General features: G+C 40.5%; 1 protein-coding gene across 4 annotated transcripts in view; it reads left to right on the forward strand.

The window, feature by feature from the left end:
• The window catches only part of PLCB4 (phospholipase C beta 4), a 253875-nt gene that overhangs the window by 157444 nt on the left and 76636 nt on the right, over window positions 1–19795 (forward strand). For all 4 annotated transcript variants that reach the window (XM_044263437.1, XM_044263439.1, XM_044263438.1 and 1 more), the window contains exons 8-15: window positions 167–248; window positions 1457–1557; window positions 2256–2313; window positions 9211–9319; window positions 13487–13697; window positions 14757–14850; window positions 16953–17032; window positions 17634–17718. In XM_044263437.1, the coding sequence (XP_044119372.1) occupies window positions 167–248; window positions 1457–1557; window positions 2256–2313; window positions 9211–9319; window positions 13487–13697; window positions 14757–14850; window positions 16953–17032; window positions 17634–17718 (820 nt within the window). The remainder of the gene's footprint in view (window positions 1–166; window positions 249–1456; window positions 1558–2255; window positions 2314–9210; window positions 9320–13486; window positions 13698–14756; window positions 14851–16952; window positions 17033–17633; window positions 17719–19795) is intronic.

Genomic DNA, 19795 nt, shown 5'->3' on the forward strand with positions numbered 1-19795 from the left:
CTAGTTAGGGAAGTGAAAAATACCTAGAAATGAAAACTAAGTGTATTTTCCTTCCCCCTCTCTCCCTGCCATCCTACAGTCCTGAGTATTGCTGGATTTTTGCTTCACAGAAAACAGAATTAACAATAATTTGACTTTTTCTTCCCCCCTTTCTTTTCTGCCCTAGTATTACTAGAACCTTTGCATCGGGGAAAACAGAAAAAGTGATCTTTCAAGCACTCAAGGAATTAGGTCTTCCCAGTGGAAAGGTATTTATTCATTTAGCCATGTGTTTCTAAAATGATTTTGTCTGTTTATGTTCTCATATGTAATAAGCCAGCTGATTTATGTTCAACTGACGCCGTTTAGATTCAAAACTGGTTTCAGTCACGTAAAGTACAGGTAGCTTTCCCTTCTGCCTGCCTGCCTGACTGCCTTTTGTTTTCTGGGCATTTTAAACTAAATGTTTTCAAATTCAAATAGTGTACTTGAAAATGTTTTAATCAGTTTTATTAAGAAAAGGAAATGACAGCCAGGCTGCTTTTTCAGACAGCTTCTGGAAAACTCATTTTTTGAGAGACGGTGGGGGGGGCACACAGAGGGAGAGAGAATCTCAAGAAGGCTTCATGCCCAATGCAAAACTGGATGCTGGGCTCGATCCTAAGACCCTGGGATCATGATCAAGCAGAAGTCAAGAGTCAGGTGCCTAACCGACTGAGCAACCCAGGCGCCCCTGGAAAGCTTCTTAGAGAAGCCCAGCCACATTGCCGTGACTAAGCACAATGTCAGCCTGAACTGACCAGTATAACCAGTGCTTCAAGATGGCTGTGGGGTATTTTATAAAGCATCCCTCCCTCCACAAACCATTTGCGTTCCTGGCCCTTTGGATTTAGAATAATTGGAATTTATGGACTGGCGTTCCTGGCCCTTTGGATTTAGAATAATTGGAATTTATGGACTGCAAGAAAGACTTAAGCCTGTTACTACTTTAACAAATGCAATCGGAAATACAAACTTCAGTATCGAGAAGTAAAATTTTACCTGGTTGTCCTGAGCTCCTTCATGGGGTCTTGTGAAAATTCGCAAGATAAGCCTAAGTAATCACTAGGTTGGATTTATTCAGCGTCCTTTAGGCAGGCACTTGCTTTTCCCTGTCAAGGAGAGAAAGAGGAAATATTTCTTTATGTTTGTTTTATGGAGTGTTTCCCAGAGGGAGCCCAGCTGTAGTCAGTGAGTGTTTGAGCACACAAGTCACGGCTGCCCTGGTTCACCGGAAACACCCGTTTACACACTCGGGGTGCTGATGGGATGGCCTGGTCACAGCCGGCATTGGCCTTCTGGCTTCTTTCAATAAGACTCAAAGATAGAGGCCCTGGGATCCCAGGTGGTCATTTGCTTTGCTTCATGATCCAGTAGATTCCTTCGCTCCAGGGAGAAAGAGGTTGCATGAGTTATGACACTCTTTTGTTCTTTACAGAATGACGAAATCGAGCCTGCGGCATTTACTTATGAAAAGTTCTATGAACTGACACAAAAGATTTGTCCTCGGACAGATATAGAGGATCTTTTTAAAAAAATGTAAGTTCTCCTTCCAAGAAAATGTCACGTTCTTGTCCCTTTAGACTTTTAAAACATTTTTTTTTTTTGTGGTAATGTTTGAATATAGTATGTTGAGAGTCTCCAGGATTATGTAGCTAGGGTTCCATTTTTCACCCCGTAGCTTATCACTGTAAAAGTTCACTCTGAGTTTTTGAGAAACTTTTACAAAAATTAATGGCAGCACCTGGAACGATCTCCCCTCCGCCCGTTGCATTGGCTTTACTAACTACCTACAATTTTAACCTGCTCCTTTAGGTATTAACCCATGATGTGAACTAACTAGATTTGATTTGGAATGTTATTATGTTGTGGAAAAGTTCATTCATTCTAGTTATCTCAAATGGATGACTTACATGTTGTTTTTAAAGTAACGGCTTTCTATAATGCTAAAAGGAAGAATTGCAGACATTTTCCGTGAGCTAGTGGGAGTGTTTTCTTTCTCTTGTTGTTGGGTTGTTGTTGGTTTTTTTGTTTTTGTTTTTGTTTTTTGTTTTTTGTTTTTTTTGGTTTTTTGGTTTTTGTTCTTACAAACAGTCTCTGGCCATTTTAAGAATGCACCACTACTTCAGGGTTAGAAGATAAGTTTAGAATTATCCTCAACAAATGTCAACATGTAAATCGTGCCTACTGTAGCATCATATACAAAAACTTACTTTTTCTAATAAATTTCTTTTCAGCAATGGAGACAAAACTGATTATTTAACGGTAGACCAATTAGTGAGCTTTCTAAATGAAGTAAGCTTTTTCATACATTAACTCCATAAAGTCTGTGTGCAGTGGCTTGCCTCCTCCAGTGTCCCCATTGCATGCCCGCCTCCATTTGCCCTGTTCGCTTTGCTTCTGACCTGCTGATCTTTCCATATGGCTTCCTTTACCAGGTGCAAAAATCAGCTGCTGCTCCTGTGTTCGTGCACTTCTTACACGTCAGCTTTGCACACTGCTTTTTTTGTTGGTTTCCTTGCTGTGATGTATAGTTCTGGTTCTGTGTGTGTGAGTGTGTGTGTGTGTGTGTGTGAATTTTATAATATATTCATTTAATTAAATGTGTCTATGTTTTTGCAAGATGATATTTAAGGTACTTTTTTTTTTCTCTTCCTACTGATCTCATTAAATAGAGAATGGATTGAAATTACCCACACTGTAGCCGGATTCTCCATTGCTAACTTTTTCTCATACCTTTGCATGGACTGGAAAGCTTTATTTTTGTCTTTTAATGGATTGCATGTAAGAACGATACGTAGGTTCCAAGAGAATATTTTGACAACAAGCACAACAGTGGAGTTCCTGGGTGAAAATATAGTACATAATAGGTCAATTAGATGGTGGGTCAAATTTTTACATTTTATTTTTATAACAAGTTTAGGGCTCAATTTAGAATATGATTCACGCAACAACCGGCACTGGTTGACAACATTCGCTGAAGCACAAGAGAAAAATATTTTGGAACACGTAATGGTTGCAACTTTTGTGACAACTAAAATCAACTTTTTTTTTTTTCTTTACACGTACGAAAGATTGTTCTGTTTAGTGAAACCCGCTGAAGCTCTTGCTACCACAATGGAAAATGTCTTTTTTTTTTTCCTAGCACATTAATGGAATGGACAATATATTTTTTTTTCAAAACAATGTTTTTAGTATAATTTAGCCATTATACCATATAAAGGGAGAAGCTTTGAAGAGATAGTATCACACCAGACATGAGGTCTCGCCCCAAAGAATGGGCAGCAGCCGGCAGACTGTGATTTGGCAGTTTGTGGAGACAAATCACATCTTTGCCAAAGAGCTTCTGTTTTCTTGCCCTGTTAGGGCTCAGTGACTTCCCATTGGTAGGCTCGCCCCGTCAATGGTAAAATAACCAGAGCCTATAGCCTTTGTGCTGGGAAGACTATCTATTCTGTTTATCACACAGATGCCTCTACTTTTAATAAGCCTCTCAGTACAATACAGAATTTATTTCACTTGAAGACATTTCAAGTTTTCCTACCCCACTAGTTTTGGTCACGTGAATACTATGTTCATAATCTTTACCCAGATATTATTCACATTCCTGTGCCACTATCACTCAGAAGTTAAGTTGCCTTGCTTTGTTTCCTTTAACTCCTTCCCCCTCTTCTGCTTTATTTTTAAGGTATATTCTTTTATTTCCTTCAGCTTCTTCATGCACTTTGGGTCACTGATCATCTTAAGTTTTGGTGAGATGGGCAGGAAAGTCTTGCTTTTTGCTAAAGAGGGAAGACTGTTGGGAGGCACGGAGAAAATCTGTATCATTGCTTTGCTCCTACTCTAGGTCTTTTGCCTACTCTGAGATGAAGCTGGTATGCAGGCATCTAGTAAACACGACAGAGACCTTATGATGTATGTCACCATGAAAATAAAAATTCTGAAGTCTTGAGGACAGGCGTGGCATTCGTGGGCTCTTATCTCGTGCCTTTTCTCTTATGGGTTGTTTCTGTAAGCCTACCCTGTCATCACTTGTCATTTTTGTGAGTCTAAGACATAACATTTAATTTTTAAAAGATATGATCGATCCATGCTTCCTGGCTCTGCCATCCAAATTCTTTCTTCAAATACTTATTATTTGATAAGCTTTTATATATCAATATCACAGTGGCCAGTAGCAGTCATGTGTTGTTATATTTTCTTCTGCTTGGCTTCTCACTCATGGTAAGGAAGCACCTTTCATTTTGGGGTGGACACATGGAATCAGTGTGATTCTTTATTTCTTTAGATCATAGAAACTATAAGATTGTCCAGGAATGTGTACAGCCTTTGTTTTTAATCTAAGTGCCCAAATCTCATCCTTTTCTATCCTAGCAAATGGAATTGGAAAGACTAGAGAGCAATCTGAATGTACCCTTGAAGAAGTTTGTCAAAGTTAGAAAACATTCTGCCAGCTCCTTGTACCCTCTTTTGGGTCCTACAGTGTCCCTTCTCCTCTTTCCAAAATCAGAAGCACGCTTTAGGCAGAACACCTTCAAAACCCATAATGAAAGGAGATAGCATTCATTCAAGAAGGAAGCAGGCATTGCAGTGTAAGAGTCTATGGCTCCAAAAGCTTAGATCCAAATGTTTTCAAAATGCCTTAGCTACATCATGTCAACAAGCCAAAATTCAACATTGTGTTAGAAGCACCATATTATGCAATAAGATGGGAAAAATAAATGAGTCTCGTGAATGCAAAAGGACAAGGTTATATTCATCGTTTGAAGATGATGATTGAGTACCCTATCAAAAATTATCAACTGAAAAACTCTTTGAGTAAGAGTTCATCAGAATAACCAGATTGACAGCAAAATTCAATAGACACATGTATACCAGCATTAACCAATTAGAATAAGTAATGGGGAAAAAGTCATGCTACCACCCACCACTTTCCAGCTTGTAAATCCTTTTATTCTCTAGATAAAATTTTATGTTCAATGTACTCATGTGTATTTCCAGGAAGCTGGAATGAGAGAAGAGAGTACTGGCCATTTACTCTCTTGGTCACCACGTAGGAGTTTGTACCACCTCCTCCCTATCCATGGATACTTTCATTAGTAGCTTTAGACCTTCTTCTCATCTGCTCCTCAGTATCTCCTCAAAGCGTGATCCATGGACCACCAGCAGCAGAATCCTGTGGGAGCTTATTAGAAATGCAGAATCTTGGGTCCCACCCCAGACCTACTGACTTGGAATCTGCATTTAACAACATCTCCAGGTGATTTGTCTGCATATTAAAGTTTATGAAGCACTGCCCTAGTGAATTACCTAGGTTCCTCCTTGGAATGCTTAGTGTGGATGGGAAGAGTGTGAGCATCTTATACCTTCCATTATTCTCCATGATGGATTTAGTCATGGAAATCCAGCCCTCAGATCTAAAATTTTGCTACAGCTATGCCTCTTGGTCACATCAGTGGACCAAGAGAAACTTTACTCCTTCCTGTTATATGAAAATAGTAAACCAGAGTCTGAGGAAGCCTGTAGAGATGTACACACTGTGAGTTGCCATGTGGTTAGATACTGCTTCCAACTCAGCTATCTGTGGTGGAGCGAATTAATGTCCCTGAGCTTTAGTTAATTTCACTTCTCTTTCCACATTTCCAATAAGAAGCCAAATTGCTTTCAGTTTTACCTTTATTCTCTCACAAATGTGATAACTGATGGGGATAGCCTACAGAATCAGGAGATGCATGGAGGCCTAGAGAGAGAGATCGAGATGAGAAAAAGAAGGAAAAGGTCTGAGATGACCACAATTTTCCAGAATCGGCTTTACTTGTTGCTAGTGCTCTCCCCGCTGCCTCACACACATTATATGATCATGTTAGGGCTAGACCTGTTTGTTTTATTTTGCTGTTGCATAGGAAAGGGCTTGTGATCACTTTCCATTTATAATATCTTTATTCTTTAATACATAGACACAGGAAGAAAAGGAGGTATTTAGTGTTTTGGGTAAGCCCCCTCTTGCAAATTATTCCTTTATCTTCTTTGTGTCTCATCTGAATATTTTTTGGTCAACATCTGTCTCTCCCAATGCTGCTTGGGTTAAAGCCTGATGATGCTTTTTCTCAGTAAGAGTAAGGACATACTAATGGAGTGATGACCCCTGTCTCCTCACGCATGTGGGCACAGTTCTGTGACCTATTTTCAGAAGTTGTTTAGATCTCACTTTACAATGCTCTGGAGGTCCAGAGGTGAATGTCGTAGGTTCAGTAGTCCCCCAAATTCCCACGGAAAACCAGTGAACCCTCAGAGTTGTAGACCATTTGCCCCACTGTGCTTACGGCTGTGTAGGACTCTTCTGCAACCTCATTACTCTGAGTTCACCTGGGAGTGATCTTCTTCCTCTTTGTTATTTCCTATAAACATGATCGTTTTGTGACTCTAATGCAAATTTTTTAAGCTTCTTCCTTGCCTTCGGACTATCCAGAATGCGCTTTGCTTTCTTTGTGAAACATGAAAGCTTTAATGAAGGCAAAGATCATGCTATCTGGTGGACGATGCAAAGACAAATACGGTTTCGTACTGTCCGCTTTTAATGCTTGTTTGCTGCAAATGTACAATTAGGGGATGATGGTAAATCCATTTAGGGCTTGGTTTTCCTGGCTTTTGCTTCTGATAGACAGGATGTTCTAGTGAATATTATGCCCTGGGACTAAATTTCAGCGGGCTTTAATTAGGAGGACATCTCAAAGATTTAGCATTCTATCCTTGCAGGATGTAGATCTTTGGGTTGGTTGATTGGTTTTTTTGTGTTACTGATAATACAAATATGTTAAAAATGCATACTTTTACATGTTAGAGCAGTGTTTCTTAAGCTTGAATATAGCAGAATCACCTGGAAAGCTTGTTAAAAACACAGATTCATGGGTTCCACCCCAGAGGATCAGATCTGGTAGGTCTTTGGTGGGGAATCTGCATTTTAACTTACAGGGCCAGGCGCTGCCACTGCTGCCATCAGTGGGTCACATTATAAGTCACACCAGGCTCACAGGCATATATAGGCATATAAAAAGCACCTAGGAGCATCCGGGTTCCCCCTTCTTTATCTAATATAATCTCTCCTTTGCAGCTTAATCTCTTCCCTCTCTCACTTTTTAAATTCATATGGATTTGCCCCCATCATCTCCATGAGTTTTAGAATTCTTACCAATGAGCATATCTTTGAATCAAAAAACAAAAAAAACAAAACCTACTTTTAATAAGGAAGCATAACATAGTGGCCAACCATGAAAATGACTGCAGTGGGGTCTAAAAAGGACCTTTTCCTCCCATCTCCATCTTCTTCCGTGACAGTATTTTACAGAGATGGGAGAAGGAATGTGCCTAGAAAGAGTTTTCTGTTCGTTGGTGTAATTGTTGGTTTTTAAAAGCGATGCCTTCTCCCCGGAGGGGTGGTGCTTGTCATGGCCTCGAATAGCGGGCTCTAGAATTGCATGATGCCCCTCTGTTTCATAAATAAGATTGTAGCATGCCTTCACGTGCCTGGCCTTCCACAGTCCACCTCACGGTTTCTCTCTGCACGCCCCATGAGTTTTGTTTTTTTATGATTTCCAGGCCTGTTGTTAAAATAAGTTTCTGCTCTTGCACGTGCATGGACGTGAGCTGTTGTGAGCTGTAATTTCTTAGATTACAACAGAAGCATGCTTCATTGGGATAAACTGACCAAAAGATACCGATTCCTTATGAGTTACCACTCTTGGCTGGGCGAAGAGTTGGGAGGACCAGACTAGGCTAGGCCACCCGTGCTGGAGGAAATCACATCGTGCGTGTTGCGTTGGCCAAAGGCATTCATTCTGTGTTACCCACTTTTCAAACTTTCATTTCACAACAGATGGGGAAGGGAAATCCATATGAAACTTTCGCAGTTGTTTCTCAAACAACATCTCAATACTGTTTTCCAACGTCTGTGCATATATTTGGGTAAAGAAATGTTGCCAAGGTTCTACCTGTTGACCAGGTTTTGCTCACATCTGCTTATGTCCCATTATTGCCATGGAAGTTACAGATTTAATGAATGACCAGGGTCCAAGTCACGGTGAACATTAAGGAAGTTTCATGGACCCACTGCCTCCAGATATAGACACACACACACACACACACAGACACACACAGCACACATACACACACAAACAACTAAAGCTGAGTCAGTAAATTGGACTTTTTTTGCCACTGCTGTGAAGTTTGCATGACAGAACTGCAGAAATGGCATTTTTCCTGGTGTCTCCAATAGTACCCTGAGCATCCAGGTGCCGATTTGAAAAGAATGGCATCACCAGCTTCCTAGGTGCCTTAATCATTCATGGACTTGCCTTGCCCAGAGAATTTCCTCAGGGCAAACCCAGTTCTAATTCATAGTGAAAAAGACTTTCTGAACTACTGATATTCAAATACAGATTTTCATATTGTCAATAATTGATAAATATCCTTGTGCTGATTAATTGTCATCATTATTATAACTGATTTGATTTGATAAATATTTACTCAAGAAAATGAAGTTTGCAGACTGCCCAAGAAAACTTTTCTTTATGTTTAAAAAAAAAAAAAAAAGAAAATGAAATGATGTTTGCCTGTTTTTACCTTAGGGATTTTTGTTGTTGTTGTTGTTACTATTGTTTTTCTTTTTGGGCACTTAAGTTAGTACATTAGCAATTTGAGTTATTTGAGTTTTTGTTTTTGTTTTTTGGCTTTTGGTTTTTGGGTTTTTAAGGGTTTTTTGTGGGGTTCTTTTTTTTTGTTTTTTTGTATTTTTGGTTTTTGCTTTTGTTTTTCCCTTTTTTTCCCCCCAAAGATTTTTGACCTCATTTTTTATAGATATTTATGCTAAATCTCTCACCCGTGGTATGGGAACTAGAAGGTAGTACAATTGACATGCACACCATTTTATATATCTTTGAGCTTATGAAGGAAAAAAATATATTTTCTGTATTCTCTTTTTAGTTCAGTGAGGGAAACCAACAAAGCATTCCCAAAGTTGGACTTTTTTGAAGTATATTTTAGGGAGAAAGACAGTAGGACAGTGAGATCCTATCTTTGTAACTATAAATGTGATATTCTAAATAGACCTTATTTTAGAAATTATGTACTTTAATGATGTGTTATGACCCAAGGGTGAGAAATGTCAACCTAAATGAGGTTATTTTCTCATCATAGCATCAGCGAGACCCTCGACTGAATGAAATTTTATTCCCATTTTACGATGCTAAAAGGGCAATGCAGATCATCGAGATGTATGAGCCCGATGAAGATTTGAAGAAAAAAGGTAACAAAAGTGAAAAAAGACAGTTTTCTCTATTAAAGAAAAAGTAAGACTATGCAACTTTAAACATTCTTGGATTTTTAGTTAACGACATCTTAACTGCTTTGGAGCTCCCTAGAGCCAAGAATTTTTAATGGACTGATTTTTTTTTCCCCTGTTTTAAGTTAGTATGAATTTTACCTTACATTAGAATTTGCCCATGCTGCCTGAGGCATAATGTAAACTTACTGTATTTTAAACACATGTTAGTGATATTTTCCCCATTGTAATCTCTCACATTTGATCTTTGGTTTGCTTAATGCTTAAACTGCAAAAATGCCCATATGGTCTCTGTTTGCCAGCTTGGGAGGAATTTTACGTCTTATAAAAGTTTATACCTTCTCTTTCTTCCTTTTGTTTTACCAAGCCGAGTCAATTTTAATACATGATTTGATGAGCCTACCCATCACTTGACCGCTGTTATGGAATACAAATGCAACTGATAGGAAATTAAATGGTCAGGAATCAGTTACTAGGGTTTCTGAATATTTGTCTCTTTCAATGAACCATTGGAAGCAGTGTGCTGTCCATTCCAGTATTTGACAAAGAAAAGGCATGGAGAAGAAGTTGAAGATCAGTCTTGTAGCAGAGGGAGGCACCTGCAAAGGATGGGAGAGGTGATGCTACTATAATTGGACAGGAGGTCCTGAGACAAGAGCTACCTGAGCCTCAGCCTTGTGTCCCAGTGGAGGGTTGAAGGGAGATTCAGGTTCAAGTTCTATGATTCCCATGTGTCCCTGGGTAGTATGGCCTCAGTTTCCATGTTCTTTTTTCTTTGTATCTCAGTGAATGTGGCTAAAAGGTTTATATAATCTCTGGACCCACATGGAACCCATGTATATTCATGGTGACCCACCGCACCACATGACCAGCCTGGTCTGTTTCCAAGTCAAATAGTCATACACTTACACTTCCTGCTAGGGCCTTCCAGCAAGTAACTCCTTCCAGCATGAGTGCTTCCTTATTTACCTTTATGCCAACACTCTTGAGTAGCAGTATTTATTCTGTACTTCTTGGGATTAAAGTGAAGGGAGGAGTGGCTGATAGCTCATATAACACTCTGCAATATTCGATTTGATTCTTGTTGCTGTCCTGTCACTGTGTGACCTTGAGCAAGGGACCCTATTCCTGAGCAGTTTCCCTGCTCATAACACAGTGGAGCTCATACAGTCATTCAACTAATATTCTGCTCCCCTACCTTCATTTCTTGAAGTTTACAGAGGGCTGACTGGTTGCCAAGCTCTGGACCAGATGTTGGGGATTCAAAAGTAAGAGAGTTGTTGAAGGACAAGGCTCAGTAGTTCCTTGGCAGTATGATAAATGTTATGATAGAGGTGTATTTTTCATTATTTCTAAAGTCCTTCCAGACCCTTAATGTTTATGAAATTGCATTGATGCATCTAAAAATCATAGCTTCACCAAATCATAAATGACAGGAATGTTAAAGTCTGCCATTATTAAGTATGGGTGAGAATGGGGTGCAAAGGCATTATAAACTTCCGGGAGGAGCTTAAACTGTTACAAACAACCACCTTTTTGAATATTTTGGCAATGAGGGGTAGAGTAGAAAACATGGCCTTCTACAGCCCAGCCTATCCACCTCCACATGTGTATCCTAGATAACCTCCCTTCTTGTTCCCAGCTCTGGATGTCAGAGGAAGCACATTCACCCAAGTCAGTGGTTTTAAATTTCTTCTACACACATGACTTTCAAATTCTCCACTTCTGACCTCTAACTTCAACTGCAGACCTGCTAGAGTCTTCCATTTGGATACTGATGGGCATTTCAAATATATATGTACAACATGTTTTGATTCTCCCTGCCCTCAGACCTGTTCCCTTCTCAGCCTGGAAAATAAATGTTACCATGATTCACCTGAATTTTTAGGCCAAAACTCTTGGAATCTTCCTTGACTTGCTCTTGTTCTTTTGTTGTTGGTGTTGTTGTTCTTTCATGTCACTTCTGATCCATCGGTAAAACCTCCCAGATCTATCCTCAGAATAAGTCCTGAATAAATCACTTCTCACCATCTCTGCCTTCTTTGGTCTATCCATGCCTACATCATGTCGTCCTAGATGATGGCAACTGACTTTTAACTAGTCTTCTTTCTACTTGGTGCCCTACAGTTTATGTTGCACACAGCAGCCAGACTAAACCATTGAAAACTAAATCTAATCATATTATTCCACTCTTTGGAACCCTCCAAAAGCTTCCCAATACACTTAGAGTAAAACCCACAGTACTTAGCGAAGACTTAAGGCCAACTAATGTAGCTTTTGGCTTCCTCTCTAGCCTCATTTCTAACTCCCTCTCCCCTTGGTCACACACTCCTGTGTCAAGGTCTTCACACTTGCCTGTCCTACTTGGGATGATTCCCCAGACTGCACGCGGCTTGCTCCCTATTCATCAGTGTGACCTCCTCAAAAGGGCTTTTGCTGGCCCTGTATCTAACACAGCATCTTGGGCATTCTTGATCACCTTCATTCCCTGCTTTCTATTTCTTTCTAGCACTTGCATGACATTACATTATACTTTTATTTATTTGCTAATTTATTTGTTCTCTTTCCCATAGTATGTTTTGTGAAGGCTGTTTCTCCCATCACTTCTTCTGTCCCAGTGCCTTCAAAAGTACTTGCTCTTAGAATGGATGTGTGTGCCCAAGGAGATAGGTGCACATATTTTTATTGTAGTATGTTTAATTATAGTTAGAAATTGCCTAAATACCCATCAACAGAATCATGGACAATAAATGGATGTATTCAGACATGGACCTATTCTACATTCTACAGTCCTACGTACCACCCCCATACCTACTGCTCTACATTATTCAGGGGAAAATAAATGACCAAGAGCTGTTTATATTAACTGAATCAGTTATAAGAAAATGTAACATTAGAAAATTTGCATATGCAAATAATGGACTATCTTTTATACAATCTTTTAAATATTCACAACTACCTGTGGTTTGGATACAGGCATATGTAGTAGAGTTACAAAGCCATTTTGAGAAGGTTCAATACAAAAAGTTGGGAGTGGTTGTCTACAAGGGACTAGAAAGAGGAACTGCAGTAGAATGGAGGGTGGGAGGCCAAGGTGCTGCAGAGACATCCGTAATTATGTATTCCTCTGGAAAAATGAACAATAAATAAGGGAAGATGTTATGAAGCTGTGGTCTGGGTCCATAGTTATTCATTATGCTATCATCTGTACTTCTTTATAAGCTTGAAATCCGTTCATAACTTGCAAATGCTTAAGTAAAAACAAAAGGCTAAAAAAAAAAAATAACCCAAAAGGCTGAAGCAGTTGGTGGTTGATGGGGTGGGAGATATAGAAATATTGATCACTTCTCCTGAGACCACAGGGGATCGGCCTTGTATCAGAAAGGACTGACCGAAATGAACAGTGGCTCTTAGGGCCACTGCACATTTCAGTGATGACTAAATGCTCTTCTCACCAGTCCTACACCCTGTGCATAGATAAAAGAGGAAAAATGAATTGTTTAAACCCAGAGAGGTTGCTCATTCCTTCTCCAATCCAGTGAGAACAGTAGTGCCCTACAGTTGTAGGTTTTCCACCTGAGCCCAACGTAGGGTTTGAACTCACGACCCCAAGATCAAGGCCTGAGCTGAGTTCAAGAGGCAATGCTTAACCTACTGAGCCACCCCGGTGCCCCCGTCTTTTCCACTTTTTTAAGACTCCCTCTCGTATGTCTTGTCCTTTATCATTCAGGATAGTCCTGGAAAGCGGGTGTGGCCAGTATTTCTTCCCCATTTGCCAGAAGAGGAGGTTGAGACCCAAGAACGTAGGGAGTGAGTGGTAGAAGCGGAACTGAAAAAGGTCCCTTGACCCCTGGTTGCTACAACTCCTGGCGCTATGATTCTGAGCTCAAGGAATCTGTGCTTCTGTCATCCTACTTACAAAAGCACAAAGTGCCCTGTCTTGTGGAATGGGTTAGGTTACTTGTCATGTGCAACTCTGTTACTTTGTTCAAGTTCCAAAGGATGAAGGTTCTTGGGAAAGAGAATGAGAAGAATTTACTCTGGATTAAGCTTCCTCAACTTACATGAAGAAAAATGTGAGAGGTGTATCTTCCGAGCCACATGTCTACTAGCTGTTCTTTGTTCCCCCAGGCCTCATATCAAGCGATGGGTTTTGCAGATACCTGATGTCAGATGAAAATGCCCCAGTCTTCCTGGATCGTTTAGAACTTTACCAAGAAATGGACCATCCTCTGGCCCACTACTTCATCAGTTCTTCCCATAACACCTATCTCACGGGCCGACAGTTTGGCGGGAAATCTTCAGTAGAAATGTACAGACAGGTTCTCCTGGCTGGTTGCAGGTCAGAAACTCAGGACAGTTCTTTTCCTTTTTTTTTTTTTTTTTTTTTTTTAATATGATGCCCTTCAATGTAAGATTTTTCTCTAAAAAGGTAGGAGGTAGTATTCCAAATGAAAGGACATTTTTTCCTTCTCTTTAATTGATTATGCTGGTCATGTAACCTTGAAAAAGAACAGATAATCTTTGCTCCAGAAAGTTCTAGAATCCTCCTATGGGCCAAAAGATAGTTTTTACTATAAATTTTTTAATATCCTCCCTCAAATAAGTAAACAAATATTCCACCCCCTCAAAATTGCAAAAAAAAATTTCAAGAAGTCAAAAATTTTAAAAAAATTTTAAGTTTCTTATTGGTCTGAAGCATTTGCAAATTTAGCTCTACTTAATGTTAGAAGTCTTAAAATGTCATTCTCTGAGAATGAAGATTATTGGAAATGGTTTTCCTTCTGTGGAAATTGGCAAATATTTGAAGTTTAAAATACGGAAAAAATGCTGAAAGTGAAAAATAAGAAATGTAGCTACATTATGATATATTTTTCTTGGTTATTAATAGCCATACCTTATTTTTAATAACTCACTATTTTTTGTGTATGGAGAGACTCTAAGGAAATGACATCACTACTTCGTCCTCTGAATACTTGACACAATGAGAACATTTTCTCTTATGGCCAAAGTAACATCATTTCACCTAACAAAATTTTTCAAAACTGTTCTTTAACATCATCTAAAACCTGGCCTGCATTCAGATGTTCCCAGCTGTCCCCAAATTGTCCTTCATTGTAGATTTGTCATGACTGGAATTTCATCTAGAACCTCACTGGTGGTTGTATCTCGAAAGTCTGACTTCATCTCTGACAGTTCCTTTTTCATGACAGCAACAAGATAAAGAATATAATGTGATCTTAACCTGTATACCCCATGAAATAATCATGTTACTTATCTCATCTCATGTTCTGCTTCTATAAGAAAACAACTTCTTTTGATGTCTCTCCTTTTAATTTGCACACACACACGCAGCATTTTATTGTAAGGGCTCAGTCTTGTAATTTCACTGTGTGCCTAGATGCGTTGAACTTGACTGTTGGGATGGAAAAGGTGAAGACCAAGAACCGATAATAACTCATGGAAAAGCAATGTGTACAGATATCCTTTTTAAGGTAAGTTTCAAAATAGCCATAGTCTTTTCCAGACTATCGTAGAGATAGATGAAGTGGAGAAAACAAAGTATTCATTTTCTCAAGTGTTTTACCTTCATATTCCTTTCCTCCAGCTTTGAAGATAAAGTCAAGAAAAATGTTTTCTCCACTTCCTAGCACCTTCCTTTTCTGACTTTGCTGCTTTCAGATGGTGACAGCACCATATAATGAGGCTTCTTCCGTCAGAATCCCCGACTCCAACTACTTTTAAAAAGTATTGTTTTCTTATTTTGCGTTATTTCTGAAGAACATCAAAATGGCATAAGAAGATAAATAGAATACAGAAAATAAAATAGATTATAAATAGTGCGTATCAGAGCAAGAAGCTACTTTGACTAGGTTAGAGTTGATGAATCCACAATATCAAGTCCTATAAACGGCCAAGCCATGCTGCAGGCAGGTTCCAAACTGTCTAGAATTCATGGCGAGGAGAGAAACATGATGTTTCACAAGATTTGCAAAATAGAAACTGGCCCATTGGTCCAAAGAAGTGTAGTTGCTCCCAGTCCTGATGCCAGAAAGAAGGCTTTTCCCCAAGGACCCTCAAAGAGAGGCATCTACAGTTTTACAAACAGGCATTTCAGTAATGGCCTTTTGGTGATCTCTGTGTACAGTTGGAAGGTTAGTTTCTACAATATGCTCCAGTGATAGCCTGCCAAAAGACAAGTGAAAAAAAAAATGCAATTCTGTGGTTGGCCACTGTTCAGGTACATCTGTCTCTGTCAGTTGCGTGCAATTTGGGATGGTTATGGCAACATCTGGAGCAATGGTTCTTGACCCTGCCTGCATGTGGGAAATCACCAGAGGTATTTGTAAGAACAGATGCCTGGGCACTATACCTATGACACTCCATGCATACCATTTCTCTTAGCCAGATGTTGTTGAATTTGAGCAGCAGCAAATTCAGGGTTATGTTCCCTGAGAAGGAATTGTACTGCCTGAGAAATACCAAGAATGTATTCCAGTAGGAAGCCATGAATTTGCACAGCCAACTAAACTGACCGGAAGGGTTGTCCTCTTTAGAGAATTAAGGGGCCTAATAAAGAAGCTTAGCTGAAAAGAAGGCTATTTCTTTTCAGCTTGGAGGTGAGCAAAGGAGAACCCCGGGGCAGAGTCAAAATTTTCCTCAAGGAATAATTCTTGGTCAACTCAAGTTGGCAAGCAAGGTCCCAGAAGTTTTCACCTAAAGAAACTTGAAGCAAGAATAATTAAAGGACCACCTTAGGCATAAGGATGCTCCCGAAAACACTCCATGATTCTCTAACCCAAGGCATTAGATGGTTCCAAAGGGACTAGCCTAGATTACTATTGTATAATTTTTTCCAATTTAACTGAATGGTGGGATTTTCCCTGTGGTTAGCAATAAGCCAGTAAGAATTTGGGGATTTTTACCAAGTATGATGCTGTGGTTGTGGAAACATTAGTTTGAAACCGCGCTTTATAAAGCTAAGCCGAGAGCAAGGCCAGCCGTCTGTGGGAAGGATATGCTCAGCTTGTCTAAAGGGGGTTTCAGATGACTGAGCTTCTAGTTCAGAAAGAGGCAGCCGGAATACCACCTGTCTCACCTCACACGTTGCTTGATAAGGAGAACAGCCTCCCTTGTCACCTGCTCTCTCCCCCCACCGCCATTTTCATCAGGCTAATCAGAAACAAGGGATGTTGCGAATGTCACAGGAATCTTCATCGAATTAATGAAACGTAGCCAAAACCCCACCTGCTCTTCAGCAAGAAAGATGAGCTCTGAACCTGTCTTGCCAGATAATCGAGCAAGGAGCCAGCATGCCCTTGAGACGAAATTTCTTGTCAGTTAATAGCATCATAATTTTGGAGCAGTCAACGGTAGCTTTGAAAAAAAAAATTGTCATTAACCATTAGCTGTGCTTGGGTCTAACCGCAAGGGGGCGCTCCCTGTGCCGGTATCAAGATGAATGGGCTCTCCAGAGCCCACCCATTGCCAGAACGGACTTTCTGAAAAGCCAAAACTAATAGTCTCTGAATGGGTTCAGGTGCCTTAATTTGTTTTTTTGGCTCTTCTCTCTCATTAACACTTTTTATCTTTAAAGGATGTTATTCAAGCCATCAAGGAAACCGCATTTGTCACATCCGAATATCCTGTAATTCTCTCCTTTGAAAATCACTGCAGGTATAACGAGGGGCTCTATTTGAAATATCTACCACCCGATTCCCACTGCTGCTCTGCATCTTTTTAAAGAGCTGAATGGTTTGGGGGTAGTGGTAAGGACACTTGGTCTTAGGCAAAAAAAAAAAAAAAAAAAAAAAAAAAAAGCCTCAAACCAGTACCACCACCCCCAACCTCAAAAAAAAAAAAAAAAGGAAAAGAAAATACAAAGGGGAAAAAACAAGTCATCTTGCTGTGTTTTAGAGATCCTCCCTCTAAATGGTGAGCGATCAGGACACCTTGCTCAAAGTTCCACTGAGCTGGAAGATGTGGCAGTGGATTGGAAAGCAGACTTGATGAACTTGAAAGCCATTTTTTATTCTGCTTACCAGCTCTTATTTGGGGCGGGGGGGGGAGTGGATCTGCTTTTGAAACCATTCCAGTTAAAGTCTCTGGCATGTAACTGAGTGTCTCACTTAGCATCAAGAGAACAAGTATGGATTTTACAGAGTGGGAGTTTTGAATCACCTAGGAATGGATGTTTCTTGTTCTTGGACACATAATGGATGTTTGAATTTACGAATGCCAGTTCTCTCTCTCTCTCTCTCTCTCTCTCTCTCTCCAGCAAATATCAGCAGTACAAGATGTCCAAATATTGCGAAGATCTATTTGGGGATCTCCTGTTGAAACAAGCACTTGAATCACATCCAGTATGTATTTTTAGCAAATCATATTTCTAACCTGAATGGATTTGTTTTGAAATTCATTTCTAAAGGGTCAAGTAGTGCTACGGGACTAAAGATCTTCATATTTATTTAAATTCATTGGTATGGAAAGCTTTCGTGCTTCGGACAGATGTGTAGAGAGGGACATAAAGTAAACATCTGGTTCAATTTAATTTTAAGGGTCTCAAGGCCTTTATGGTTGTTGAGATCTCTGTCCTAAAGTTTTACAAAATGCCCACTGGCCTAGGGTCTGTGCTCAGCATTTGTTCTCAAGTTGGTTGCCTGATAGAACCATCTAGAAGTACTATTAAAAATACCTTTGCCAGGGCTCTACTCAGAGATTCTGAATTAACTGATCTGGGGTAAGGCCTGATCATGATGTTTTTTTTAAAAAAACCCTCCAGGTGAATAAAATGTGCACATAGGGTTCAACACCCGTAGGCCCCCACTGCTGTAAGAAGTCCCCTAAATTGAAATCAAAAGAGTCTGATGTTCAAGCACCCAACTCCAAAACAGATAATTGGGTGAAGGTGGAGGTGGGGGGCACCTGGGTAGTTCAGTCGGTTGAGTGTCTGACTCTTGGTTTTAGCTCAGGTCATGATCTCGGGGTCCTGAGATTGAGCCCCAGGTCAGCCTCCATGCTCAGTGCAGTCTGCTCGACAGATTTGTTTCCTGTCCCTCTCCCTTCCCCTCTGCTCCTCCCTCCACTCGTGTGTTCACCTGCACACGTGCTCACTCACTCTCTCTGTGTCTCTCAAAGAAATATAATAAAATCTTAACAACAACAATAAACACTTAGAAAATGTTATACATACAACTTTTGAGCTTCATTTTTACACCTGTAACTTGCTTCATAAAACAAAGATTGGGGCACCTGGGTGGCTCAGTGGGTTAAAGCCTCTGCCTTTGGCTTAGGTCATGATCCCAGGGTCCTGGGATCGAGCCCCGCATTGGGCTCTCTGCTCAGCGGGGAGCCTGCTTCCTCCTCTCTCTCTCTCTCTGCCTGCCTCTCTGCCTACTTGTAATCTCTGTCAAATAAATAAAATCCTTAAAAAATAAATAAAACAAAGAACCTTTAACCTATGGCCCACAGATAGGCTTTGTGAGGTCTGTGACCTCATCCTAATTGTATACAACTTTTTTTAGTGTATAATTATTCCACAGAGTTCACCACATTTTGCAAGGATCCATAACCTCCAAGTGGTGAAGATCCACTGTCCCAAGATGTTATGAATAGGATTAAGTGTAAAGTACTCTGCAGTATTTAAAAACAAACAAACAAACAAAAAGGAAAAAAATGCCTAGGACACGAGGATATTTGCATCCTTTGCACCCACCCCCTGATTGTCCTCAGCCTGTGGACAGACGCCATACTGCGGGCTCCCTGCCCCTGTCCGTGCAGCACTATCTTCCCTGTACACTGGCCTGCTTATGGCTGCCAGTGCCTGCGGCTTTTCAAGCCAAGGTGGGGTGCTCTGGTCACCAGAGCGGGCTCTGCCCATATGGGAAGGACAGGCCAGAAGGGCCGCAGAGCTCACACCCCTCCCCCCGCAGTCCCCTCACGCAGCAGGAGGGACAGCTCCAGAGCATGGGATCTACACCAGCTGCCAGGCTCCCCAGCAGGACCACACGCCTGTCCCCTCAGTGATAACTCGCCTGATAACACCCCATTGGGGTTGGCTGCTTGCCGCCTTTTTCTCACTTTCCTAACCCCCACCCTCTGGTTGGACATTCCTGAGGCTGCCTCCCAACGAGACTTGGGGTCTGTTCACGTCCTTGTCTCAGAGACTGATTCTGAGGGAACCCAAACTAAGAAACAGCCCGGATTTTTATTAATTTTATTTTTGTTTTACCTGGACCTTCTGTTTACTTTTCTGATGGGGCTAAGGTGCTTGTTCCTGTGGAAAAAGACCACTGTGTTTTTTGCAGAGTGATATGCACATACGTGGAAAATGTTGTGGGGAGCGTATGGGAATACACATGGGAGCGGGACCTCTCTGAAGTGAAAAGCTTTCAGTCTTGAGGGGGGCCGTGGGGGAGACAGAGAACACAGGTAAAATTA

Source organism: Neovison vison, chromosome 8 (genome assembly GCF_020171115.1).
Source record: "Neovison vison isolate M4711 chromosome 8, ASM_NN_V1, whole genome shotgun sequence".
Classification (NCBI taxonomy): Eukaryota; Metazoa; Chordata; class Mammalia; order Carnivora; family Mustelidae; genus Neogale; species Neogale vison.